The sequence below is a fragment of the Cherax quadricarinatus genome, chromosome 95 (assembly GCF_038502225.1).
Source record: "Cherax quadricarinatus isolate ZL_2023a chromosome 95, ASM3850222v1, whole genome shotgun sequence".
NCBI lineage: Eukaryota > Metazoa > Arthropoda > Malacostraca > Decapoda > Parastacidae > Cherax > Cherax quadricarinatus.
In genome coordinates this window covers 30980-58947 of record NC_091386.1, presented here as the reverse complement: position 1 = coordinate 58947, position 27968 = coordinate 30980, and the positions used below count along the sequence as shown (strand labels likewise).

Genomic DNA, 27968 nt, shown 5'->3' with positions numbered 1-27968 from the left:
CCTACCTAGGAACTAGCGTGCCTGTGGGAAAAAATCCCAAAGGCGAAAAAGGAAGGGCAAAAGGGAGGGGGAGGAGGAAAGGAAAAAGGGGAGAATGGGAGAGAGAAGGGGGGATTGGGGGATAATTAGGTTTGGTCTGAGGAAGGAGACCGACAGGTCTAATTCCTCAGACCAAGAGCCTCTTCACCACACCAAGGAGCCCCCCTTGAAGGGGCGCAGGAGTGTAATTCCGTGAGTTTTTGACCAAATTTTGTACTTGGTGTCATTACCATCGGGAAAAGATTCTCTCATTTCGTAAATAATTTTTTTTCAAAAATTTTGCAACATAGAATGACAGTTTCAGAAAGGGGCTTGCGACAGTCAAAGGGGTTAAGCAAGTTTTCCATGTGGTTTTGTTACCAAAATATGTAAAATTAATTTCACTTACTTGTAAGACACTAAAAAACATTGATCACTTGGAATTTTTATTTTAACCAAAGGAAATCACCATTCTTGTGGACAATCAAATATCGACTGTTTATTTTCTACCAAGACAATTTTTTAATAATGGAGGCAATAATCAAGCTTACTTTCATACTTTCTTTCTGATAGATTTTGTAGTCTTCCAGGCTGGCATAACATCTGTATCTGAGTAACCATCACTGCTGCTCGAGTCATCAGATTCCAGTTTATTTGGTGTGGTCAATGAGGCTTCGGCTGAGCCTTTGTAAGGTGACTGGCTGGGTTCAATGTCACATTCAGAGTCACTGTCAGTTTTCGTACTTTCTTCCTCAAATGTTTTTATATTTTCTTGTATTCTCTGATCGTCATCACTAGAGAAAGAATCAAGAATTTCTTTAGTTCCTAAGTAATTTACTTTATTTTCAAACAGTGAAAAAGTTGGTGCAGATGTTTCTTTGCCTTTTTCTGATTTTGCAATGTCACTATGACTTGTACCTTTCACTGCCTTTGATTTCACATAACCATCACTGGATAACTTATCTTTAGACTGCAAAGAATCACTTTTGTTCTCATTCTTTTTCTTTTTAAACTCAACATTTTTATTATTGTTCTTGCCAGATAAAGAATCGGCAGTAAAGTCGTCATCGCTCAGTTCTCCGGAGAAATTATCCTCACTTCTTTTCCGCTTCCGTGGGTGTAACAAATAAACAGGATACTTTTTATTAGGATACACTTCTTCAAATATATCACGTTGAAAGAATGTAAACAATGTCTTGCGATGAACGCCAAGATACAATCTACGTAAATTTTTGTTCATGTTTTCCACATACTGTAATATTTGTTCTGCATATTTTTCCTTAAGTTCTTCACAACGTTCAGTATATCTTTGCTTCTCATCCTTGGACAGGTTTTTCCATTCTTTTAAACATGCATTTTTGATCTGGGACTGCGATTCATATTGATCTTGAGCCAAATGTTTTATCCTCATAAAGAAGAGCATAAAAGGGCTCTTGGGAGGTTTGCATGGTCCATCAAGAAACTTTGGGATGGACATTTCACATTTAATCACATTTTCAAATGTTTCTGATGGTTTTAACAGTTTATGATGGGTACTTGCAGATGGGGCGGTTTTCTTAATTTTATCTCCCTGTGAAAAACATTAGTTAAATAAGTTTTACATATTTTGATAAGATTAATAAGAAATACACATTGTTTTCTTAAGCTGTTATTAAACTACACAAGATGCTACAGTTTTAAAATAATTAACCAGATAGCAACCAAAAATATATCTGCTGAATTGAAAATGACTTACGTATTTCACTTTTCTCTTACTAGCTGTTACCACTCCTTTACCTAGACAGACACCCAAACATTTTACACATTGCAGTCACTAACCCCCAATGTCTCCATCACCTAGACACTGACTACCACATCTCTACTGCCCTGGTTTCTCCTTGTATGAGAATTGAACTTAATTGGTTCCTAGGTGGTGTTGTGAAAGGGTTTGTTTTTTGGGTCACCCTGCCTCGGTGGGAGACTGGCAGCGTGTTTAAAATTATTATTTTATCACACTGGCCGATTCCCACCAAGGCAGGGTGGCCCGAAAAAGAAAAACTTTCACCATCATTCACTCCATCACTGTCTTGCCATAAGGGTGCTTTACACTACAGTTTTTAAACTGCAATATTAACACCCCTCCTTCAGAGTGCAGACACTGTACTTCCCATCTCCAGGACTCAAGTCCAGCCTGCCGGTTTCCCTGAACCCCTTCATAAATGTTACTTTCCTCACACTCCAACAGCACGTCAAGTATTAAAAACCATTTGTCTCCATTCACTCCTATCAAACACGCTCACGCATGCCTGCTGGAAGTCCAAGCCCCTCGCACACAAAACCTCCTTTATCCCCTCCCTCCAACCTTTCCTAGGCCGACCCCTACCCCGCCTTCCTTCCACTACAGACTGATACACTCTTGAAGTCACTCTGTTTCGCTCCATTCTCTCTACATGTCCGAACCACCTCAACAACCCTTCCTCAGCCCTCTGGACAACAGTTTTGGTAATCCCGCACCTCCTCCTAACTACCAATTCTCTGCATTATATTCACACCACACATTGCCCTCAGACATGACATCTCCACTGCCTTCAGCCTTCTCCTTGCTGCAACATTCATCACCCATGCTTCACACCCATATAAGAGCATTGGTAAAACTATACTCTCATACATTCCCTTCTTTGTCTCCACAGACTCCTAAGTGCACCACTCACCCTTTTCCCCTCATCAATTCTATGATTCACCTCATCTTTCATAGACCCATCCGCTGACACGTCCACTCCCAAATATCTGAATACATTCACCTCCTCCATACTCTCTCCCTCCAATCTGATATCCAATCTTTCATCACCTAATCTTTTTTATCCTCATTACCTTGCTCTTTCCTGTATTCACTTTTAATTTTCTTCTTTTGCACACCCTACCAAATTCATCCACCAATCTCTGCAACTTCTCTTCAGAATCTCCCAAGAGCAGTGTCATCAGCAAAGAGCAACTGTGGCAACTCCCACTTTATGTGCGATTCTTTATCTTTTAACTCCACGCCTCTTGCCAAGACCCTCACATTTACTTCTCTTACAACCCCATCTATAAATATATTAAACAACCACGGTGACATCACACATCCTTGTCTAAGGCCTACTTTTACTGGGAAATAATTTCCCTCTTTCCTACATACTCTAACTTGAGCCTCGCTATCCTCGTAAAAACTCTTCACTGCTTTCAGTAACCTACCTCCTATACCATACACCTGCAACATCTGCCACATTGCCCCCCTATCCACCCTGTCATACGCCTTTTCCAAATCCATAAATGCCACAAAGACCTCTTTAGCCTTATCTAAATACTGTTCACTTATATGTTTCACTGTAAACACCTGGTCCACACACCCCCTACCTTTCCTAAAGCCTCCTTGTCCATCTGCTATCCTATTCTCCGTCTTACTCTTAATTCTTTCAATAATAACTCTACACTTTACCAGGTATACTCAACAGACTTATCCCCCTATAATTTTTGCACTCTCTTTTGTCCCCTTTGCCTTTATACAAAGGAACTATGCATGCTCTCTGCCAATCCCTAGGTACCTTACCCTCTTCCATACATTTATTAAATAATTGCACCAACCACTCCAAAAGTATATCCCCACCTGCTTTTAACATTTCTATCTTTATCCCATCAATCCTGGCTGCCTTACCCCCTTTCATTTTACCTACTGCCTCATGAACTTCCCCCACACTCACAACTGGCCCTTCCTCACTCCTACAAGATGTTATTCCTCCTTGCCCTATACACGAAATCACAGCTTCCCTATCTTCATCAACATTTAACAATTCCTCAAAATATTCCCTCCATCTTCCCAATACCTCTAACTCTCCATTTAATAACTCTCCTCTCCTATTTTTAACTGACAAATCCATTTGTTCTCTAGGCTTCCTTAACTTGTTAATCTCACTCTAAAACTTTTTCTTATTTTCAACAAAATTTGTTGATAACATCTCACCCACAAATATGTAAATTAATAGTGGTCCCTCATTTGTCGTTAATCTGTTCCTGGAAGTGCGACGATTATCAAAAGACGATTTTCCAGTCAATTTTCCCCGTAAGAAATAATGTAAATACAATTAATCCGTTCCTGACACCCAGAAGTATTAAAACAATTTTTTTTTATACACAAAATATAGATGTAGTACATAAACAATACAATGGGACATGATGAATGAAACATTAACAGCATAACACTTACCTTTATTGGTGATTCTTCTTAGTGTATGGAAGACTGGAGGAGAGAGATTGGATTAGTTACTGTTTAAAAGGGGAATCCCCTCCCATCAACACCTTAGGTACCAAGTCCTTTTCTGGGGTTACTTCTTTGTTTCTTAATGCCGCTAGGACCAGCTTGAGTCACTGGAGTCCTGTCTCACAAAAAAAAAAAAAAAAAGTCCAGAGCTGTTTCTGGCATCCCTAAAATGGGCCAAGACTGTCACTGTACAAGTTACCGATATGGCTTGCAACATCCTTCTCAGGGTGATGTTTCTCCATAAATCTTTCCATCCTACCCCACATTTCAAAAATCTAATTAATTTCTGAAAAAGGCACCTTCTTCCACCTCTCTTCCTCCTCGATTCTGAGCTGCGATCTGTTGCTCTTCCTGCTGAGGCTCTTGCAGCTCCTCAGTGGTTAGCTCTTCATTGTGGTCCTCCAACTCTTCCACATCCTCCAAACTCACATCCAACCCCATGGAACTCCCCAATGCCACAATAGAGTTCACAACTGACACAGGCTCATCAGGGTCAGCCACAAACCCTTCAAAATCCCTTGTGGACACAATCTGGCCACAATTTTCTCCACGCAGAGTTCCAAGTCATGGTAGTCACTCCCTCCCAAGCCTTACCTATAAGGCTTATGCAATGGAGGATACTAAAGTATTCTTTCCAAAACTCTTAGGGTCGAGTGAGTGTCTAAGGTCACATTAAAGCACCTTTGAAACATTGCTTTCATGTAGTTTTTTAAAGTTTGAAATGACCTTCTGGTCCATGGGCTAGAGGAGTGGTATTCGGGGGCAAGAACTTTACTGTGATGAACCCAAACTGGCAGAATTAGGTCATCCAAGTTTGGAGGATGAACAGGTGCATTGTCCATTACCAGGAGGCACCCGAGATCCAATTTCTTTTCCAGGAGGTAATTCTTCACACTAAGGCCAAACACTTCATTGAACCACTCAATGAAAATTTCCCTCGTGACCCCATGCCTTATTATTAGATCTCCAAAACACACAATTTATAACGTTGTTTTTTTTTAACACACTGGGATTTTCAGAATGGTACACTAGTAACAGCTTTGCTTTGAAATCCCCACTAGCATTAGCACAGAACATGAGCATCAGCCTGTCTTTCATAGGCTTGTGTCCTGGCAGTCTCTTTTCCTCCTGAGTAATGTAGGTCCTGTTTGGCATTTTCTTCCAAAAGAGGCCTGTTTCATAACAATTGAACACTTGTTCAGGTTTCAGTCCTTCAGCCTCTATGTACTCCTTGAATTCACTTACAAATTTTGTAGCTGTAATTTTGTCCGAACTGGCAGCCTCACCATGCCTTATCACACTGTATGCCACTACGGTTCTTAAATCTCTCAGACCAACCCTTGCTGGCCTTAAATTCACAAATATCAGTACTCGTTGCAGGCAATTTCTTTACCAGATCGTCATGCAACTGCCTAGCTTTATCACAAACAATCTATGTAATAGGACTATCTCCTGTTAATTGTTTCTTGTTTATCCACACCAATAATAACTTCTCAACCTCTTTGAGTACTGGTGATCTCATTTTTGTCAGCATATTTACCCCCTTTGCAACAACAGCATCCTTGATTTCCTTTTTCTTGGCCACGATGGAAGATATGGTTGTACGGGATTTGTTATACATCCTCGCCAGTTCGGCCACACGTACGCCACTTTCACATTGTTCAATGATGTTTTTCTTAAATTCAATCATATTTCTCACCTTTACCAAAGGAGCTTTCTTTGGAGCCATGGTAGCTTATTTAGCACTTGCAAGCACTAAAATGAATCGAATATTATGAAATTTCGTATGAACACGCAAGGGGACCATCGCTCACTGGTAAACAATGGCACACTGGCTGGGAAGGGAGGCCCCTCAAGGAAGGTTCCTTGATGTTGGTGAGGGGCTCTTGATTTAGGGAATTGGATCTGTGCTCCAGTTCCCCGAATTAAGCCTGAATGCTTTCCACATCCCCCCCCCCAGGCGCTGTATAATCCTCCGGGTTTAGCGCTTCCCCCTTGATTATAATAATAATGGGAAGGGAGGCCGAGGTGGCTCAGAGCCGTGAGTACGCGTCCAGGACGAATGACGATTAGCGAGTCAACCGACCATTTGTGAGCCAGTGTTTGGACTAAAATAAAGCGGCAATTTCCAAAAAGGACAACTATTGAGCTCGACTATTATCGAGGGACCACTATCTATCTAGCTCTCTATTTCTTTTGCTCAAGAGGAACAGTAATGTTATACAGTACTCACAAGTAGTCTTGCTCTCATAAACAATGTTAACTCGTCTTGATTCTCTTCCCAGGCATGCATCTGCATTCTGTACTCCTCCATTTTCTGGAAAACAAATGAATTTCTGCCATTATGCTAAATTTTGAGTAACCCTGAAATTTTGAATTGGAGCTGCCTTATCATTCCTAAAATCATACCTGGCTATGTCTCATTCCCTAGGTAGTGAGGCCAAGCAAAAGTTCAATGTTTCATTGCAAATACAATAATCCAAGAGTGAGGTGTAGCATTCACAGTTTAACAAGGCACTAGCACCATTATTAAATTGCTTCCATCATTAATTTCTGCCGTTATCAATTCACTACATATTCATAAATTTCTTGTGAACAGTCCTGATCACTTTACCTTATGTAGTATAGATTTGTAATTTAGTTTTCTTGAAGAGGGCAGGTTTTTGTACCTCTCCATAGCCACCATGAGCTTCTCTGAACCTGAAATCTGGTCCAACTCTCCAGCCTTCCGGAGTTCATGATAAAGTATCATGCTAGGTCTGGTGGGAGGAGGCATTGGCATTCCCCTGTATCTGAAAATATAGGAACATTTCTTATAACACCTTGAATAATATGGGGGATAAAAAGTTACACCATCAATAAATGTAATTAAAGAATGCCCTATCTGTGAATAGGGCAATCTCGTATGCCTCAATGAGAGGGAAGCTACCAAATAAGTATACAAGATTTACCAAGAACAAAAAAAACAGGAATGCTGCCAGAGTAGAAAGCATTCTGAAGGATGGATAAGGAATGGCTCATTTGATAAAAGTTACATATGTCTCAGTACAGTAGTCTCTTGGGTTACAATGAGAGGGCGTTACCATAGTTCCGAGTTATAATTTGCCCCTCAAAGGAGTTTAGTTTTGAGTTGTGAAAAATTGGATATATGATATGCATTTGCTCTTTAATTATGCTATCTGTGTTACCGGGTCATCATGGCCCCTAAAGTGTGCAATGACCACTATATCTATGAAGCTCAAAAAAGGGTTATAAACCAAGATGCAGGAGTTAGAAGGGCATTGGTGTCAGAGTATGGCTTTCCACTATCAACCATCTCCTATTAAGCAATGACAGGATATTTTAGTGGCCGATGAATCTAATGAAAATAAGGCAGAAATTACCACACAGATGGAAAGACTTGTTACTGTAGATAAGAGAAGCAGATGGAGGACAATGCTTGCATGTTATATTTAAGTCAGCCCTTGTAGATTCAGCAATTGGTTCTGATTATAAAAATCATAATACATTGAGCATGCAAAGTGCAGGCTGCAGTAGAAGTTGCACTTACAGGGTTTTGGGATGAATTACCATAGAATCTTATTTTGTGGTTTTGAGTCGGTACTTTTGGGTTACGATACATCTGGAACAGATTAATACTGCAACTCAAGGTACCCATGTATATAATCAGAACATACACAAAAGGGAACAATATTACTCACTCAAGGAAGAGCTGTATATCACTTTTGATAGGACTGTGAATGATGGGAAATTTAAAATCAGGATTTTTCTCCTTGTATTCATCTGCACTTTTCTGTAAAGAAGCAAAATAAAAGCAATTAGGGTAATTCACAAAGCAAATACACAACACAAGGAAAAAAATGCTGATTGATAGTAATACAGTAATGTATAAAACAAATTTCAACTATGGTGGAACACTAATTTAAACATTAACAGATTAATATCAACATTAAATGCAATCTTTTTGTTTTATACAGTTTATTACTTTTAATCCAAACTGTGCACGACTACAAACTTTACTCTGCAGCCAATATCGAGGTATGAACAAAAATCAAGAGAATATACACTTAGTTGGCAGTCTGCCATCAAGGCAGTGTAACCCAAAGCAAGAGAAACTTTCATCATTCACACAATCCCTATCCTGCAGAGGCACTCAGATTGACAGTTCAGACGTCACTCTAAACTGCAAATATCCCAAACCCCTCTTGAAAGTGCAGGCATTGTACTTCCCCACCTCCAGGACTCAAGTCTGGCTAAGCAGTTTCTCTGAATCCCTTCACAAAATATTACCCTGTTCACACTCCAACTGTTCATCAAATCCCAAAAACTATTCATCTACATTCACTCCTAACACGCAATACCTCGGTGGAAAATAAATATGGATTAATTTTCTTAAGAATATTAAAAATGTTTGGTCACCTGCCACTCAAAGTACGCGCCCTTTTCCAAAAATCTAATTTTTTATAAAAATTTAAATGTGTGCAGTAGGTGGGATGAGAAGTGTGGAAATTGTGTAATGTGTTCATCAATTATAAGCCAGTAGTGGACCTGCATTTTTGGGGCCCTGAAACTAACTGTTATGGGGATCCTTCACAACCAGCAAAACTTATTAATAAAAAAAATATCATACCGGCCAATTCCCACCAAGGCAGGGTGGCTCAAAAAAGAAAAACTTTCACCATCATTCACTCCATCACTGTCTTGCCAGAAGGGTGCTTTACACTACAGTTTTTAAACTGCAACATTAACACCCGTCCTTCAGAGTGCAGACACTGTACTTCCCATCTCCAAGATTCAAGTCCGGCCTGTATTTTGTATTTAATTACACTAATTAAATTACAGTAGACCCAAAAATTTTAAGCAATGTGGACTAAAGTTGCTTCTGGGGTCCCTTTGGGATCAGGGGTCCTGAAGCTTCAACTTCATTAATTTCATAGTCTATCCACCCGACACAAGTTGCTGATCCTGAAAACAGCTGTGGCTGAAGCAATTCACAAAAATTTCACACTGTCCAGAGGAAATTATCAAGTGTTTCACTGCTTTCTGGACAACTATTAGTAAGTCACAAAAGTATGAAAACCAAGATGTGAGAGGGGAAAAAAAAAAAAGTTGGATGATATGTCAAGCGATGATAAAAACATCCAGTTTCGACTAAATAATGGTCTGGGATGGAAAAAAATGTCTAGTTTTCTCTCAAAAGTACAGTTTTGTAAATCATTATATTACATAGTGAGCAATAGCCTTTCATATTTTAACAGCTACAAAAGCACTTGCCTTATACTCATAAAACAGCTACAAAAGCACTTGCCTTATACTCATAAAACAGCTACAAAACCACTTGCCTTATACTCATAAAACAGCTACAAAACCACTTGCCTTATACTCATAAAACAGCTACAAAAGCACTTGCCTTATACTACTCATAAAACAGCTACAAAACCACTTGCCTTATACTCATAAAACAGCTACAAAAGCACTTGCCTTATACTCATAAAACAGCTACAAAACCACTTGCCTTATACTCATAAAACAGCTACAAAAGCACTTGCCTTATACTACTCATAAAACAGCTACAAAAGCACTTGCCTTATACTACTCATAAAACAGCTACAAAAGCACTTGCCTTATACTCATAAAACAGCTACAAAACCACTTGCCTTATACTCATAAAACAGCTACAAAAGCACTTGCCTTATACTACTCATAAAACAGCTACAAAAGCACTTGCCTTATACTACTCATAAAACAGCTACAAAACCACTTGCCTTATACTCATAAAACAGCTACAAAAGCACTTGCCTTATACTACTCATAAAACAGCTACAAAAGCACTTGCCTTATACTCATAAAACAGCTACAAAACCACTTGCCTTATACTCATAAAACAGCTACAAAAGCACTTGCCTTATACTACTCATAAAACAGCTACAAAAGCACTTGCCTTATACTACTCATAAAACAGCTACAAAACCACTTGCCTTATACTCATAAAATTCTTTGAGTGAAGTAATGATATGCTTCAACTTTTCTTCCTTCTCAAGATTCTGGAACTTCTGTTTCCATTCTTTACATGTCACAGCTTCTTTGTTTGGCTGTTTCTTTTCCTCAGCAATCCAGATCTGTTGAGAAATTGGCTAAGTTAGTTTTCCCTATGATTATCATAATACTACTACTACTACTAATAATAATATGGGTACAACAATTTTCTGGGAGGTGATGGTTTAGCACCTTCTGGTCAGGACCAAATTACGAATGCACTCTAAAATCCCTTAACCCTTTCAGGGTTTCGGCCATACTAGTATGGCTTACATGCCAGTGTCCATGACGCACTAGTACGCATAAATTCTAGCGCCTTCAAATCTAGCGAGAGAAAGCTGGTAGGCCTACATATGAAAGAATGGGTCTATGGTCAGTGTGCACAGTATAAAAAAATCCTGCAGCACACATTGCATAATGAGAAAAAAAACCTGACAGTTTTTGGATTAAAACATACTTTGCACTATATTTTCGTATGGTATTTATTTTTGTATTCTAGTTTTCCTGGTCTCATTGTATAGAATGGAAGACATTACAGATATCTAGATTATTTTCACTGGTTTAACAATGAAAAGTACCTTCAAATTGAGCTCAAAGTAGCAGAAATGTTTGATTTTTACCAAAGTTCAAAAGTAAAATCATGCTAAGCGTCCAATACGTCAACTGGCGAGTCTAATATTCTTTCACAAGTGCGCTGATATTATTTATACCATTTCTACACTAATGCAGTAGTCTGCATAACAGTAAATCTTATTTTTTTTGTGAGAAAACTTCAAAGTGGAAAGCAAAAGAAATGTAAGAGGGGCATGGGGACATGACTAATGAACAGAGGAAATGTTATTTTAGTGCCAGGACTGTCTTATTCTGGACCCTATTTGGAAATTGGCATCTTTTGAAATCTGTGTGAAATTGGCAAAATTGCTAAATTCTGACCACTGTATTGGATAGCTGAAATCTGTAAATTGGTGGTTTCCTGTACTCATTTGATAGAAAAAATGGAGTTCTAAACCTGTATTCCCTGGAACGCAGGAGGGAGAGATACATGATTATATACACCTGGAAAATCCTAGAGGGACTAGTACCGAACTTGCACACGAAAATCACTCACTACGAAAGCAAAAGACTTGGCAGACGATGCACCATCCCCCCAATGAAAAGCAGGGGTGTCACTAGCACGTTAAGAGACCATACAATAAGTGTCAGGGGCCCGAGACTGTTCAACTGCCTCCCAGCACACATAAGGGGGATTACCAACAGACCCCTGGCAGTCTTCAAGCTGGCACTGGACAAGCACCTAAAGTCAGTTCCTGATCAGCCGGGCTGTGGCTCGTACGTTGGTTTGCGTGCAGCCAGCAGCAACAGCCTGGTTGATCAGGCTCTGATCCACCAGGAGGCCTGGTCACAGACCGGGCCGCGGGGGCGTTGACCCCCGAAACTCTCTCCAGGTAAACTCCAGGTAAACTAGTACATTGGAATTGGCCGAAAATAGGGCTCAAAGTAGGCAAAAATAGCTGATGCGTAAACATCGTCGAGACCGCTAACTTCGTGAGAGCATAATTCCGCAAGTTTTCGATCAAATTTCATACTCTTGGTGTCATTATGATTGGGAAAAGATTCTCGATCTTTTCATAAGAAAACATTATTTTTTTTTTTTTGAAATTTGGGGGACCCTGAGAACAAGTCTGAGAGGGACTGTGGACCCTGAAAGGGTTAACTACCAGACTAGTTTACACTGCCCACAGGATGGGTATGGGGTATACATTAAACTACTAATTGGGCAGCTACAGATGACACTAGTGTGCTCATTTTTTTTACACTGCAGTTGGTGGCGATAAAGTGATTTAATGAGATTTTTTTTTTATACTTACATTGATGAGAGGTTTTTACAAAGCAGAAGTGTTATAAGAAGAGCAGAGTATATGGAGAGTAAAAGAAAGGTGAAGAGAGTGGTGAGAGAGCAGATGATAGAGTGGGAGAGGCACTGTCAAGAAATTTTAATGAAAATAAGAAAAAATTTTGAAGTGAGTTAAGCAAGTTAAGAAAGCCTAGGGAAAGTATGGATTTGTCAGTTAAAAACAGAGTAGGGGAGTTAGTAGATGGGGAGATGGTGGTATTAGGTAGATGGCGAGAATATTTTGAGGAACTTTTAAATGTTAAGGAAGAAAGAGAGGCGGTAATTTCATGCACTGGTCAGGGAGGTATACCATCTTTTAGGAGTGAAGAAGAGCAGAATGTAAGTGTGGGGGAGGTACGTGAGGCATTACATAGAATGAAAGGGGGTAAAGCAGCTGGAACTGATGGGATCATGACAGAAATGTTAAAAGCAGGGGGGGATATACTGTTGGAGTGGTTGGTATTTTTGTTTAATAAATGTATGAAAGAGGGGAAGGTACCTAGGGATTGGCAGAGAGCATGTATAGTCCCTTTATATAAAGGGAAAGGGGACAAAAGAGATTGTAAAAATTACAGAGGAATAAGTTTACTGAGTATACCAGGAAAAGTGTACGGTAGGGTTATAATTGAAAGAATTAGAGGTAAGACAGAATGTAGAATTGCGGATAAGCAAGGAGGTTTCAGAGTGGGTAGGGGATGTGTAGATCAAGTGTTTACATTGAAGCATATATGTGAACAGTATTTAGATAAAGGTAGGGAAGTTTTTATTGCATCTATGGATTTAGAAAAGGCATATGATAGAGTGGATATAGGAGCAACGTGGCAGATGTTGCAAGTATATGGAATAGGTGGTAAGTTATTAAATGCTGTAAAGAGTTTTTATGAGGATAGTGAGGCTCAGGTTAGGGTGTGTAGAAGAGAGGGAGAATACTTCCCGGTAAAAGTAGGTCTTAGACAGGGATGTGTAATGTTACCATAGTTGTTTAATATATTTATAGATAGAGTTGTAAAGGAAGTAAATGCTAGGGTGTTCGGGAGAGGGGTGGGATTAAATTTTGGGGAATCAAATTCAAAATGGGAATTGACACAGTTACTTTTTGCTGATGATACTGTGCTTATGGGAGATTCTAAAGAAAAATTGCAAAGGTTAGTGGATGAGTTTGGGAATGTGTGTAAAGGTAGAAAGTTGAAAGTGAACATAGAAAAGAGTAAGGTGATGAGGGTATCAAATGATTTAGATAAAGAAAAATTGGATATCAAATTGGGGAGGAGGAGTATGGAAGAAGTGAACGTTTTCAGATACTTGGGAGTTGACGTGTCGGCGGATGGATTTATGAAGGATGAGGTTAATCATAGAATTGATGAGGGAAAAAAGGTGAGTGGTGCGTTGAGGTATATGTGGAGTCAAGAAACATTATCTATGGAGGCAAAGAAGGGAATGTATGAAAGTATAGTAGTACCAACACTCTTATATGGGTGTGAAGCTTGGGTGGTAAATGCAGCAGCGAGGAGACGGTTGGAGGCAGTGGAGATGTCCTGTCTAAGGGCAATGTGTGGTGTAAATATTATGCAGAAAATTCGGAGTGTGGAAATTAGGAAAAGGTGTGGAGTTAATAAAAGTATTAGTCAGAGGGCAGAAGAGGGGTTGTTGAGGTGGTTTGGTCATTTAGAGAGAATGGATCAAAGTAGAATGACATGGAAAGCATATAAATTTATAGGGGAAGGAGAGTGGGGTAGGGGTCGTCCTCGAAAGGGTTGGAGAGAGGGGGTAAAGGAGGTTTTGTGGGCGAGGGGCTTGGACTTCCAGCAAGCATGCATGAGCGTGTTAGATAGGAGTGAATGGAGACGAATGGTACTTGGGACCTGATGATCTGTTGGAGTGTGAGCAGGGTAATATTTAGTGAAGGGATTCAGGGAAACTGGTTATTTTCATATAGTCGGACTTGAGTCCTGGAAATGGGAAGTACAATGCCTGCACTTTAAAGGAGGGGTTTGGGATATTGGCAGTTTGGAGGGATATGTTGTGTATCTTTATACGTATATGCTTCTAAACTGTTGTATTCTGAGCACCTCTGCAAAAACAGTGATAATGTGTGAGTGTGGCTATGGCTTCTAAGATAGATACAAGTGTCAGTGGTGAAGCTGAAAGACTCCGCTGACAAACTAAACTGTCAGGTGTATTAATCAGAACAATGCACCTTGGTGATGGAACAAGAGCTAATTAATCTATTTGATGCATGAGCAATTACACAGGAAAAGATTAAAGCACTTTAAACAACTTTGTTTGGGTGAAATGTTGTAAAAGATTAGTGCTACAGTTATAAAAATAAAATTTATAAAATTTACTGCTCTAGGAGCAACATTTCATGACCTCTGTTGGTCAAGCAAAAATGGATAATCCAGCAAGGAAAAAATTGAAGCTATTCCTCCCATCCTGATTATTTCCTATTTTACAGGTACTTTGCGATCGAGAGCTTTCCAGTGAATATAATAATTTATAGTACAGCAATTTGTAAAGACTAACCAGTAATAGAAGTAATTAACAAAAATGCCCAATAAAATAATGCCTGTATTAACCCTTTCAGGGTCCAAGGCCCAAATCTGGAGTCACGCACCAGTGTCCAAGAATTTTCAAAAAAAAAATTTGTTATTTTTTCTTATGAAATCGTAGAGAATCTTTTTGTGAAGGTAATAAAACAAAAAGTACGAAATTTGGTGGAAAATTGATGAAATTATGCTCTCGCGAATTTTGATGTGTCAGCGATATTTACGAATCGGCGATTTTGCCGACTTTGACTCCCATTTTAGGCCAATTACATTATTCCAATCAACCAAATTCTTAGCTATTTCACTAGTATTACTTCTATTCTATCGATTGAGCACAAGAAATCGCCAAGTCAACTGTTTCAACTACAAAATAAAGTGATCGGAAATTGTTAATTTGGCCAATTTAACACAAAGTTCAAAATATTCCAATTTCAAAATAGGGTCCAGAATAAACAATGTAGGCATTCCTGGCACTAAACTAACATTTCCTCTGTTCATTAGTTATGTTTTGAGGCTTTACAAATAAATTCCATTTTGATTTTTTATTCACATAATGAATTTTTATTCACACCAAAAAATAGAAGATTTACTGTTATGCAATACCGTAATAATTGTATAAATATCACCACCATATTTGTGAATGTATATTAGACCCACCAGCTGACGTGTATTAGATGTGTGAGGTCGTTTGTTTACTCTTGAATATCGGCAAAAATTTAACATTTCCGCTACTTTGAGCTCAGTTTCAAGCCATTTCCAGTGCTAAAACCAATCAAAATCATCTCTATTTCTGTAATATGTCTTCCATTCTATCAAATGAGACCAAGAAATCGCAAATACAACTATAAAAAACATACAAAAAAACACTGCAAAGTTGCTGTTTTAATCGAAAAATCATGATTTCAGTTTTTTTCTCTCATTATACACAGTGTGCTGCAGGATCTGTTTTATGTGGTGCACACATACCACATAGATGTATTCTCTCATATCTAGGCCCAAATGTACCCCTCACAGTTTATCAGAGTGAGCTGAGCTCATGGCGTAGATCTACGGTTTGGACACTCACCGTAAAGCCGTAGATCTACGGGACGGACCCTGAAAGGGTTAACAAGAGTATATAAAAAAAAATTTTTGTCCTGGAACTTTGTTCCCTCCAAATATACACGATGCACGAGAAATAATGTCATAGAGGTAAAAGTACATGCGACATAAATTGAACTGCTATGTGTAACTGTTGTGGGATCAGGCGAGGTAAAAATGTGAGGTCAGGTGAGGTGAACAGCTGAGGTGAGTTCAGGAGACAGCTCCTAGGTGATCCCACAACAGTTCACTTGACCTGACCTCAGTGAAGTTCAGTTTACTTCACATATACTAATGTAGCTGACAAATTATGCCCACCATAACACTGTTGACAAAATGTGACTGTACTATTAACTACAAACAACTATCTTACCTGAAGTGGTGATCTAGGAAGGTCAACTGGACCCTGCTCTCCCATTTTAATTCTGAAGGTAAAAATTTTTTCAATATTATAACACAACATTAATGTTATAAAAGCAGCAAGGCATAAAAAATCTAACAAATGCCTGAAGTGAATTTTATTTTTTTTATTAACACATCGGCCGATTCCCACAAAGGCAGGGTGGCCCGAAAAAGAAACTTTCATCATCATTCACTCCATCACTGTTAAGCCAGAGGGGTGCTTTACACTACAGTTATAAAACTGCAACATTAACACCCCTCCTTCAGAGTGTAGACACTGTACTTCCCATCTCCAGGACTCTAGTCCGTCCTGCCGGTTTCCCTGAAACCCTTCATAAATGTTACTTTCTTCACACTCCAACAGCATGTCAAGTATTAAAAACAAATTGCCTCCATTCACTCCTATCAAATACACTCATGCATGCTTGCTGGAAGTCCAAGCCCCTTGTACACAAAACCTTAACACTCTCCCTCCAATCTTTCCTAGGCCGACTCCTACCCTGCCTTCCCTCCACTACAGATTTATACACTAAGTCATTCTGTTTTGTTCTATTCTCTCTACGTGTCCAAACCACCTCAACCCCTCCTCAACCCTCTGGATAATAGTTTTGGTAATCCCACACCTCCCAATTTCCAAGCTACAAATTCTCTGCATTATATTCACACTACACATAGCAAAGACATGACATCTCCACTGCCTCCAGCCTTCTCGTTGCAACATTCATCACCCATGCTTCACACCCATATAGGAGTGTTGGTATAACTATTCTCGCTTGCATTCCCCTCTTTGCTTCCACTGAGTTTTTTTTTGTCTCCACAGACTCCTAAGTGCACCACTCACCCTTTTTCCCCCTCATCAATTTTATGATTCACCTCATCCTTCATAGACCCATCTGCTGACAAGTCCACTCCTAAATATCTGAATACCTTCACGTCCTCCATACTCTCTCCCTCCAATCTGATATCCAGTCTTTCTTCACCTAATCTTTGTTATCACCTTACTCTTTCCTACATTCACTTAATTTTCTTCTTTTACATACCCTACCAAATTCATCCACCAACCTCTGCAACTCTTCAGAATCTCCCAAGAGCACAGTGTCATCAGCAAAGAGCAACTTTGACAACTCCCACTTTGTTTGATTCTTTATCTTTTAACTCCACACCTCTTGCCAAGGCCCTCGCATTCACTTCTCTTACAACCCCATCTATAAATATGTTGAACAGCCACAGTGACATCACACATCCTTGTCTAAGCCCTACATTTACTGGGAAACTCACTCTCTCTCTCTCCTACATACTCTAACCCGAGCCTCACTATCCTCGTAAAAACTCTTCACTGTTTTCAGTAAACTACCTCCTATACCATACACCAACACCTGCCAAATTGCTTCCCTATCCACCCTGTCATATGCCTTTTCCAAATCCATAAATGCCACAAAAACCTCTTTAGCCTCATCTAAATACTGTTCACCTATGTTTCAATGTTAACACCTGGTCTACACACCCCCTACCTTCCTAAAGCCTCCTTGTTCATCTGCCATCCTACTCTGTCTTACTCTTAATGCTTTCAATAACTACCATATGCTTTACCAGGTATACTCAACAGACTCATTCCCTATAATTTTTGCACTTAAGTGAATATCACAGGAACAAGAACTAAGTTTTATATAGGAAATAAGTCAAAGCCGAAGTTAACATTCACCTGCCATCTTATACGATAAAGAAAAAAAAAAAAACATAAATCATGCCAGGTGCAAAATATTTAATATGCTTTCCAATTCACATTCAAGTCAAAACAGTAATACGTTACTGCTACAGGTTTAATTTTACTTTAGTATCAGAACCCAGATGTTTCCTCTATATTAGCCTGCTTCCTACTACTATTAATTTTCATCCTTTGAATCTCTTCTTTTAACATCAGCTGCTCCCCCCCCCCCCCACAGAGGTAGGAGGCCACTTGAGAGAGAGAGAGAGAGAGAGAGAGAGAGAGAGAGAGAGAGAGAGAGAGAGAGAGAGAGAGAGAGAGAGAGAGAGAGACAGAGAGAGAGACAGAGAGAGAGAGACAGAGAGAGAGACAGAGAGAGAGAGACAGAGAGAGAGAGAGAGAGAGAGAGAGAGAGAGACAGAAGAGACAGAGAGACAGAGAGAGAGAGAGACAGAGAGAGACAGAGAGACAGAGAGAGACAGAGAGAGAGAGAGAGAGAGAGACAGAGAGAGAGAGACAGAGAGAGACAGAGAGAGACAGAGAGACAGAGAGAGACAGAGAGAGAGAGAGAGAGAGAGAGAGAGAGAGAGAGACAGAGAGAGAGAGAGAGAGAGAGAGAGAGAGAGACAGACAGAGAGAGACAGAGAGAGAGAGAGACAGAGAGACAGAGAGAGAGAGAGAGAGCAGAGAGAGAGAGAGAGACAGAGAGAGAGAGAGAGAGAGAGAGAGAGAGAGAGAGAGAGAGAGAGAGAGAGAGACAGAGAGAGAGACAGAGAGAGAGAGAGAGCAGAGACAGAGAGAGAGCAGAGAGAGAGAGAGAGAGAGAGAGAGAGACAGAGACAGAGAGAGAGCAGAGAGAGAGAGAGACAGAGAGAGAGAGACAGAGAGAGAGAGCAGAGAGAGACAGAGAGAGACAGAGAGAGAAGACAGAGAGAGAGACAGAGAGAGAGACAGAGAGAGAGACAGAGAGAGAGAGAGAGAGAGAGAGAGAGAGAGAGAGAGAGAGAGAGAGAGAGAGAGAGAGAGAGAGACAGAGAGAGAGACAGAGAGAGAGACAGAGAGAGACAGAGAGAGAGAGAGACAGAGAGAGACAGAGACAGAGAGACAGAGACAGAGAGAGAGAGAGAGAGAGAGAGAGAGAGAGAGAGAGAGAGAGAGAGGCAGAGAGAGACAGAGAGAGACAGAGAGAGAGAGAGACAGAGAGAGACAGAGAGAGAGACAGAGAGAGAGAGAGACAGAGAGACAGAGAGAGAGAGAGACAGAGAGAGACAGCCAGACAGACAGACAGCCAGCCAGCCAGCCAGCCAGCCAGCCAGCCAGCCAGCCAGCCAGCCTGCCTTCACTAGCGCTATCACATTCTTGCCAGAGATGCACCAACATTACAGTTCAGATCCCCTTCCAAACTGCAACATCCCCACCTCTCCTTTAGATTCAAGTCTGGCTAATAGGTTTTTTTTAAATTCCTTCATAAATGTTACCTTGCTCACACACCAAAACATCACAAAAACCATTTGCCTCGACTCACTCCAAACACACACACACACACACACGCCCTGGTGGATGTGCAAGCTCCTTGCATACAAACCTTCCTTTATCCTCAACCTCCAACTTCTTCATAGGATGACCCCTACCCCTACCTTCCCTCCACTATAGATTGATACACCCTGCAAGTCACTTATTTTTCTCAGTCCTCATTATATAGTGTCATTTTCCTGGTTATCTTGAAATTTGCCTTTCTGTGTTCTTGAAGGAAAGGTCGGCTGACGTTACATCCGGATCTTTCACAAGTTCCTTCCATTCTAATTGGTGATCTTGTGGTTTAAACAGTGCTCCTTTTCTTAATTCATGTTTATTATCTAAGCAGTTGGAACTTCACACCACTGAAAGTTATGTTATTTTCCACTGTCCAGTGAATGACTGATTATTTCTTGAAATTCTTCCATGTGTTCTATTAAGGTGCTTTCACGCATACAGTACAGCGGACGACCATTATTCACACACGTTACATTTATGAAAACTGCTAATAATGATTTCCAGGACTTATAGACTGAAAGAATTCTGGAAAAAAAATAGGGTTGCAGCCTTCAGATCTTTGAGAGACCTATAATTTTTTTGCATTTTCCACTGTTTTACTGGATTGATGAACACAATCATATTGGTCTCAAAAATTTTATTCATATTTTATTCACTGCCAGTGATGAACCTTCTGTGATTAATGGTTCAATTCTACTGGTAGTTTTTAACTAGAATTTTGTATGTGCAAACATTTGTAGTTTCTTGCAATATCCTTGACAGTTTCTTGTTCCTCTTGTGCTTCTGTCTCCATCCATTCCCTTTGATCTTACATGCTCACAGATATCATACCCCTACATCTTAAAACTTTTTTCATACTATTCCTGAAACCTTTGCTAGTATGTCCTCTACACAATCTTTAATAAAGCCAGATTAATATACCCTCTTGATCAATATTTTTTTTCTTTCAACACACTGGCTATGTCGCACTGAGGCAGGGTGACCTAAAAAGGAAAACAAAAAAGTTTTTCTTTAAATTTAGTAATTCTTTATCAACTTAACTTTCTCCAACCTTTCTAAACGATTAAACTATTTCAACTTCTCCATAGCTCTCTAAACTTTATATTTCAAACCACTAAACTATCTAAATTCTTAGACTCCATAGTCTGGAAAATATTCATGCCACACTAACATGCTGGCTCTCCCACCGAGGCAGGGTGACCCAAAAAAGAAACTTTTACCATCATTCACATTATCACTGTCTTGCTAGAGGCATGCAGATATGACAGTTTAAATGTCATTAAACAGTAAATATCCCAAACTCCTTTCTTTAATCCTCCGACTGTCGCAAGCCCCTTTCTGAAACTCATTCTGTTGCAAAATTTTTGGAAAAAAAAAATTTTTCTTAAGAAATGATAGAGAATCTTTTCCCGGTGGTAATGACACCAAAAGTACAAAATTTGGTCGAAAACTCACGGAATTATGCTCCTGCAAAGTTAGCGGTCTCTGAGATATATACGCATCAGCGATTTCGCCGACTGAGCCCTGTTTTTGGCCAATTCCGTTGTTCCAGTTGACCAAACTCAGCTATTTCTTTAGAACTCCATTTTTTCTATCAGTTGAGTACAAGAAACTGCCCATTTATTGATTTGAACTACCCAATAAAGTGGTCAGAAATTGGCAATTTGGCCAATTTCATGCAAATTAAAAAAAAAAAAAGACTCCAATTTCAAAATACAGTGGACCCCCGGTTAACGAACTTTTTTCATTCCAGTAGTATGTTCAGGTGCCAGTACTGACCGAATTTTTTCCCATAAGGAATATTGTGAAGTAGATTAGTCCATTTCAGACCCCCAAACATACACGTACAAATGCACTTACATAAATACACTTACATAATTGGTCGCATTTGGAGGTGATCGTTAAGCGGGGGTCCACTGTAGTCCAGAATAAACAATGTATACATTCTTGCACTAAAATAACATATCCTCTGTTCATAGTCACATCTGTAGGACCCTCTTTTATTACTATTGCTTTATATTTAGATTTTTTTATTCATACAAAAAAAAAATTACTGTTATGCAGTCTAATGCATTTTTGTAAAAATGGTATAAATAATATCAGTGCACTAGTGAAAGAATATTAGACTCCCCAGTTGACGTGTATTGGACGTGTGGTGTGATTTGCTTACTCCTGAACATTAGTAAAAATTGAACATTTCCGCTACTTTGAGCTCAATTTCAAGGTCGTTTTCATAATAAAACTAATCATCATCATCTCTATTTCTGTAATATGTTTTCCATTTTATCACACGAGACCATGAAAGTGAGAATACAACGATAAATACCATACGAAAATACACCCCAAAGTCGGCGTTTTAATAAAAAAAAAAGTCTCATTATGCACTGCGTGCTGCACACTGACCACAGACCCATTCTCTCACATGTGGGCCTACCAGCCTTCTCGATTTGAAGCCGCTAGAATTTATGTGTATTAATATGTCCGAAACAGTGGCGTGCAAGATGTATATATACGACCAAAACAGTCAAAGGGTTAAGAGTGCAGGTGTTGTATGTCCCGCCTCCAGGACTCTAGTCCGGTTAACAGGTTTCCATGAATCCCTTCACAAAATACTGACTTCATATATGGAATCTTCACTATCTCTATCCTCCTACTTTCTGAAACATTGAAAGATCATGCTTCAACCCCCCTTCCCCACCACCCACACAAATGTTGGCACTACTATACTGTACTTTAGTCAACAGATTATGATACTTACCTACGTGAAGATTTCGAAAGTAACCTTGCACGCTCTTCCGCAAGCTCCTTTTTATATGGCTTTCTATACAAGTCTTTTTCTTCCTCAGGCAAATTTTTCCAAGCTTTAGACAGATTTACAAAACTACAATCCTATAAAAAAATATTTGAATTAATAATAAGTAAGCAATAAATCAGAAAGCTATTATACAAATAGCAGCTACAATAATTATTTTTTTTTAAATACTCGTCCATTCCAAGGTAGAGTATACCTGGAGGGTTTTCCAGGGGTCAATACACCCACAGCCCAGTCCATGACTAGGCCTCAGTCATTTCCCACTGAGGCAGGGTGACAAAAAAAAAAAAAAAACTTTCACCAACATTCAATACTTTCACCATCATTCACACAATCACTATCATTGCAGAGGCACTCTGATATGACAGTTTAGATGTCATTCCAAACAGCCAATATCCCAAACCCCTCCTTTAAAGTGCAAGCATTGTACTTCCCACCTCCAGGATTCAAGTCTGGCTAACCGGTTTACCTTAATCCCTTCACATAATGTTATCCTGCTCACACACCAACAGTGCATCAGGTCCCACAAACAATTAGTCTCCATTCACTCCCAAGACACTCAGAGTTAGACTTGAACCACTGACAAGTAAGGTAAAAATAAAAATCCTGCCCCATGCAGTGCATGATGGGCAAAGCAACTCAACTTTGTGTTCAGTTTAAAACAGCACCTTTATAGGATGGTTTTTGTGGTTTAATTGGCCCAATTCTTGGAAGATATTACTACAGAAATAGATGATTTTGGTTAGTTTCAGGACAGGAAGTAGCTTGAAATCAGGCTCAAAGTAGGAGAAATGTTAGATTTTTGACGATTCTCCTGATGACAGGTAAGGCCCCTTTACACCTTCCCAGTCCGATTCAAATACTATTGGGATGCTGGAAATATGAGACTCAGTTTGGCTTTCCCCCATCATGCACTGCATGGGGCAGGATTTTTTTTACAATGTGCACTCACTGCAGATTCATTTTCTCATGTATAGGTTCAACTTTACCATTCAAAGCTAATGCAAGTGAGCTGAACTCAAACCACAGACCAACGTAAGCAACTCTGGCATCAATAACATATATATACACAACACAGTGAAAGGGTTAAATTGGAATTTTTTTAATTTTGTGCAAAATTGGCTGATTTACTGACTTCTGTGCAATTTTACAGAATGGTTCTAATAGTTTAATGAGTGGCTTCTTGTGCTCAGTCTATAGAACGGAAGAAAGGGGTCAAAGTGAGCAATAACACTAGATTAAAACAGAACTCAAAGTGGGCAAAAAATCAAGATACAAATTCCACCCAGACTGCTAACTCTTCACCAGCATACTTCCAAAAGTTTTCCGTCAAATTTTGTGTTTTTGGTGTCATTATGTTGAAAAGATTCTAGAGGCTCCAGAGCAACCAGGTTGTGATCGATAAGTGGGGCAGCAGGCCTCCAGCAGCAACAGCCTGGTTGACCAGGCAAGCACCAGATGAGCCTCACCCATGGCTGGGCTCCGATAATGAAACACTAAACTCTTCGAAGGTATATACCATTGCAGAAAAAAAAAAAAAAAAAAAAAATTTGGAAAATGCCGACACTGAGCTCTAATTTCAGTGCTTCTGACAATGTAGGGGTTCAATCTTAAATGTGTTAGGTTAATGTTTTACTTAACTTGATGAAGCCACACTGTGGGCAAAACAAAATAAGAGCTCTCCTTACTTAGTGACCTTCAATTGTCAGTTACACCACCATCTATCATTTTTTAAACAAACTATAAAGAATTACTATAATAAAAAAAAGTGCTAACAATAAAGCAGCAAAATAATTTGGACAATGATAAAATGGTAGCCGACTCCATATACACGTTTAAAAGTTGATTGGACAGCCATTTCCCCATGTCAGTTAACTAAGCAGACAGATCTTAAATTCTCCCTTGTAAATCAAATGTTTACAGAAATAATGAACTCTGGTCTTGAGAAAACTTACCCCATTGGTGAATTGCTTCTTATGACTATCCAAAGTCTCTCTCATGAAACGATGAATAGGTAACAAGATTTTCCTCTTGTTAAAGTTGAGTTTTGGCAGGTTTTCTGTAACCTCATCCAAAACTATGGTGAGTGTCCTAACAAAAGATAAATAAGCATTTGACAGGAACTGAGCAGCAAAGGATATTATAGTCATGGGAAAGCACTAAACCTTTAAGGGGTTACAATGCCTGGGGTGAGGGAAGCAATTTCAACGTAGGGTATCCCAAATTTTTGAAATCAAGATCCCTTCAATAGTATCAAAGTACCACTCATCATGGACTTCATGAATACAAAACTGCTCTCATTGAACATTGAAGCAATGTTTATAGGTATTGTGCCCTAGTAAGAGCACTAAGTACAGTGTTTGTTTGTAAACTCAACTGCAAACAACCCCTTATGTGGAAAGGAAATCTTAAAGCAACATTTCAGCCAGTAGTGGACAGCAGCTAGGGCAGAGTGAAACAAGTGAAGTTTCTTTTCCAAATTGTGGGGTTATTTGCTATGTTATGAAGGCTTAAAAAAAAAAATTTAGTGTATTTACAATATTCAGTTGAACATCTCACTCACTTCACCGATTTAATCCCTGTTAAAATTTTTTTAAAATGACTTTTACAGTCACCAGCTGTAAAATTCCCAAATGCTGCATTTTCCCAATTGAAGTCTTTGAGTCTTGTGCGGTAACTCATTTTATCCTTCCGGGGTAATTGTGCCTTCATGTTATTTAGAAGCTGTAACTCGTCATCTTTCATCCAACTTGGAGACTCTGAAATAAATAAAGTACACATTTACACCTACTGACCATCTACATTATATAAATGCATGGGAAAATGCTAAACTCTGAGGTCAAACAATATCTAGGGAATGAGATACAGATAGGGTTTGATCCATGGAAGGGGAGGGATGCTCTAATTCTTTCAATCAAGAGCTCTTGACTTATCATTGCACATTACTAGGTAGTTTATCTGCCTCTTATTGAGCAAACAGGCTCAAGGATCTACGACTGTGCGAATGACATTCTCAGGCTTTGAACTCCACATAATTATAATGGCTTAATACAATTCTTAGCTTGGAAAAATATTTAGGTTACCAATGAACACCTTGTGATGCTGATAACATGTAGTCTCTTCTTGTACAGAAGTGAAATGAATAATGCACTGTGGTACAGAAAAAAATATTTACTTTTAGTGCATCAATACTCTACAGGTTTCTCTCACTTTACCTGGGTTGGTTCTGTGCAAATTTCCTATTACAAGATTCCATTCCTAATGGTAATTCCTCTTTCACAATATACATATATGTAAACAGTACAATTTGCAAGTCACACTGAAGATATTTATTTTGTGGAATTAAATGCCGAATGACTACATATCAAAAAAATTAGAATAAGATGGTCCCTAGTGTTTAGAAGTTCTGCACTGTACTAGGAAAAATAAAGATACCTAGGAACTAACAATGAGAATACTAATTTTAGGGTTTGCATCACAAGTGATAAGTACCACTATTCAATTTCCTGGCTGGGCAAGACGTGGGTAAGTTTCCCTATATCATCTGCCTTAGTTCACCTAGCAGTAAATATACAGTAACTGAGTGTTTGTTGATTTGTTGGTTATCCTTGGAAGTGGTACACAGTAGTTAAGGCTTCAATGTGAGTTGAGGATAATTCTTAGCTTACACAAATTGTTTTGGGTCTCCCTGCCTTGATGGGACACTGCCGACATGTTAAATTCCCCCCCCCCCCACCAACAAGTCTGCCGTTTCCCACCGAGGCGCGCATATATATATATATATATACAGTGGACCCCCGCATACCGTTGGCCTTACATAACGTTAAATCCGCATACCGCTACATTTTATCGCTAAGATTTTGCCTCGCGTACCGCTAAAAAACCCGCTCAACGCTGTTCGTCCGAAACGCGTCTAATGTGCACCCTTAGCCAGCCTCACATGTTCCGCCAGTGACATTGTTTACCAGCTAGCCTCCGCGGTAACATCCAAGCATACAATCGGAACATTTCGTATTATTACAGTGTTTCTGGTGATTTTATCTGCAAAATAAGTGACCATGGGCCCCAAGAAAGCTTCTAGTGCCAGCCCTACAGGAATAAGGGTGAGAATTACTATAGAGATGAAGAAAGAGATCATTGATAAGTATGAAAGTGGAGTGCGTGTCTCCGAGCTGGCCAGGTTGTATAGTAAACCCCAATCAACCATCGCTACTATTGTGGGCAACAAAAAGGCAATCAAGGAAGCTGTTCTTGCCAAAGGTTTAACTGTGTTTTCGAAACAGAGATCGCAAGTGATGGAAGATGTTGAGAGACTCTTATTGGTGTGGATACATGAAAAACAGATAGCACGAGATAGCATCTCTCAAGTGATCATAAGTGAAAAGGCTAGGAAGTTGCATGAGGATTTAATTAAAAAAATGCCTGCAACTAGTGATGATGTGAGTGAATTTAAGGCCAGCAAAGGTTGGTTTGAGAGATTTAAGAAGCGTAGTGGCATACATAGTGTGATAAGGCATGGTGAGGCTGCCAGTTCGGACCACAAAGCAGCTGAAAAATATGTGCAGGAATTCAAGGAGTACATAGAAACTGAAGGACTGAAACCTGAACAAGTGTTTAATTGTGATGAAACAGGCCTGTTTTGGAAGAAAATGCCAAGCAGGACCTACATTACTCAGGAGGAAAAGGCACTCCCAGGACATAAGCCTATGAAAGACAGGCTTACTCTGTTGATGTGTTCCAATGCTACTGGTGAATGCAAAGTGAAGCCTTTATTAGTGTATCACTCTGAAACTCCCAGACCGTTCAGGCAAAAGAATGTCCTCAAGGCTAATTTGTGTGTGCTGTGGAGGGCAAACAGTAAGGCAAGGGGTCACTAGGGACTTTTTCTATGACTGGTTACACCATGCATTTGCCCCCAATGTGAAAGATTACCTAACTGAAAAGAAATTAGAACTTAAGTGCCTCCTGATGTTAGACAATGCCCCTGGTCATCCTACAGACGTGGCAGAGCGACTTTATGGGGACATGAAATTCATTAAGGTGAAGTTTTTGCCTCCTAATACCACTCCTTTCCTGCAGCCCATGGACCAGCAGGTTATTGCAAACTTCAAAAAACTGTACACAAAAGCTCTGTTTGAAAGGTGCTTTGTAGTGACCTCAGAAACTCAACTGATTCTAAGACTTTTGGAGAGATCACTTTAATATCCTCAATTGTGTAAACCTTATAGGTAAGGCTTGGGAGGGAGTGACTAAGAGGACCTTGAACTCTGCTTGGAAAAACTGTGGCCAGAATGTGTAGACAAAAGGGATTTTGAAGGGTTTGAGGCTAACCCTGAGAATCCTATGCCAGTTGAGGAATCCATTATGGCATTGGGAAAGTCCTTGGGGTTGGAGGTTAGTGGGGAGTTGGTGGTGAAGGACAATGAAGAACTAACCACTGATGAGCTGATAGATCAACTTCAACAGCAAGAGGCCAGACCTGAGGAAACTGGTTCGAAGGAGGGGAGAGAGAAATTGAAAAAATTGCCTACTACAAAGATTAAGGAAATCTGTGCAATGTGGCTGAAAGTGCAAACCTTTATGGATGAAAATCACCCTCACACAGCTATTGCAAGCCGTGCTGGTGACTATTACACTAACAATGTTGTGAAACACTTTAGGGAAGTCAT

The 27968-nt window shown here is 39.6% G+C and overlaps 1 protein-coding gene across 7 annotated transcripts in view; it reads right to left on the bottom strand.

Moving 5' to 3' along the window:
* Nucleotides 1–446: 446 nt before the first annotated feature.
* Nucleotides 447–27968, bottom strand: part of LOC128703911 (nucleolar transcription factor 1-B) — a 51308-nt gene continuing 23786 nt past the window's right edge. For all 7 annotated transcript variants that reach the window (XM_070104804.1, XM_070104810.1, XM_070104809.1 and 4 more), the window contains 9 exons: nt 24863–25058; nt 24255–24390; nt 22246–22376; nt 16221–16272; nt 10270–10410; nt 7993–8084; nt 6906–7083; nt 6525–6608; nt 447–1588 (listed from right to left, as the gene is read on the bottom strand). In XM_070104804.1, coding sequence (XP_069960905.1) covers nt 572–1588; nt 6525–6608; nt 6906–7083; nt 7993–8084; nt 10270–10410; nt 16221–16272; nt 22246–22376; nt 24255–24390; nt 24863–25058 — 2027 coding nt within the window. In that variant the 3' untranslated portion in view covers nt 447–571. The remainder of the gene's footprint in view (nt 1589–6524; nt 6609–6905; nt 7084–7992; nt 8085–10269; nt 10411–16220; nt 16273–22245; nt 22377–24254; nt 24391–24862; nt 25059–27968) is intronic.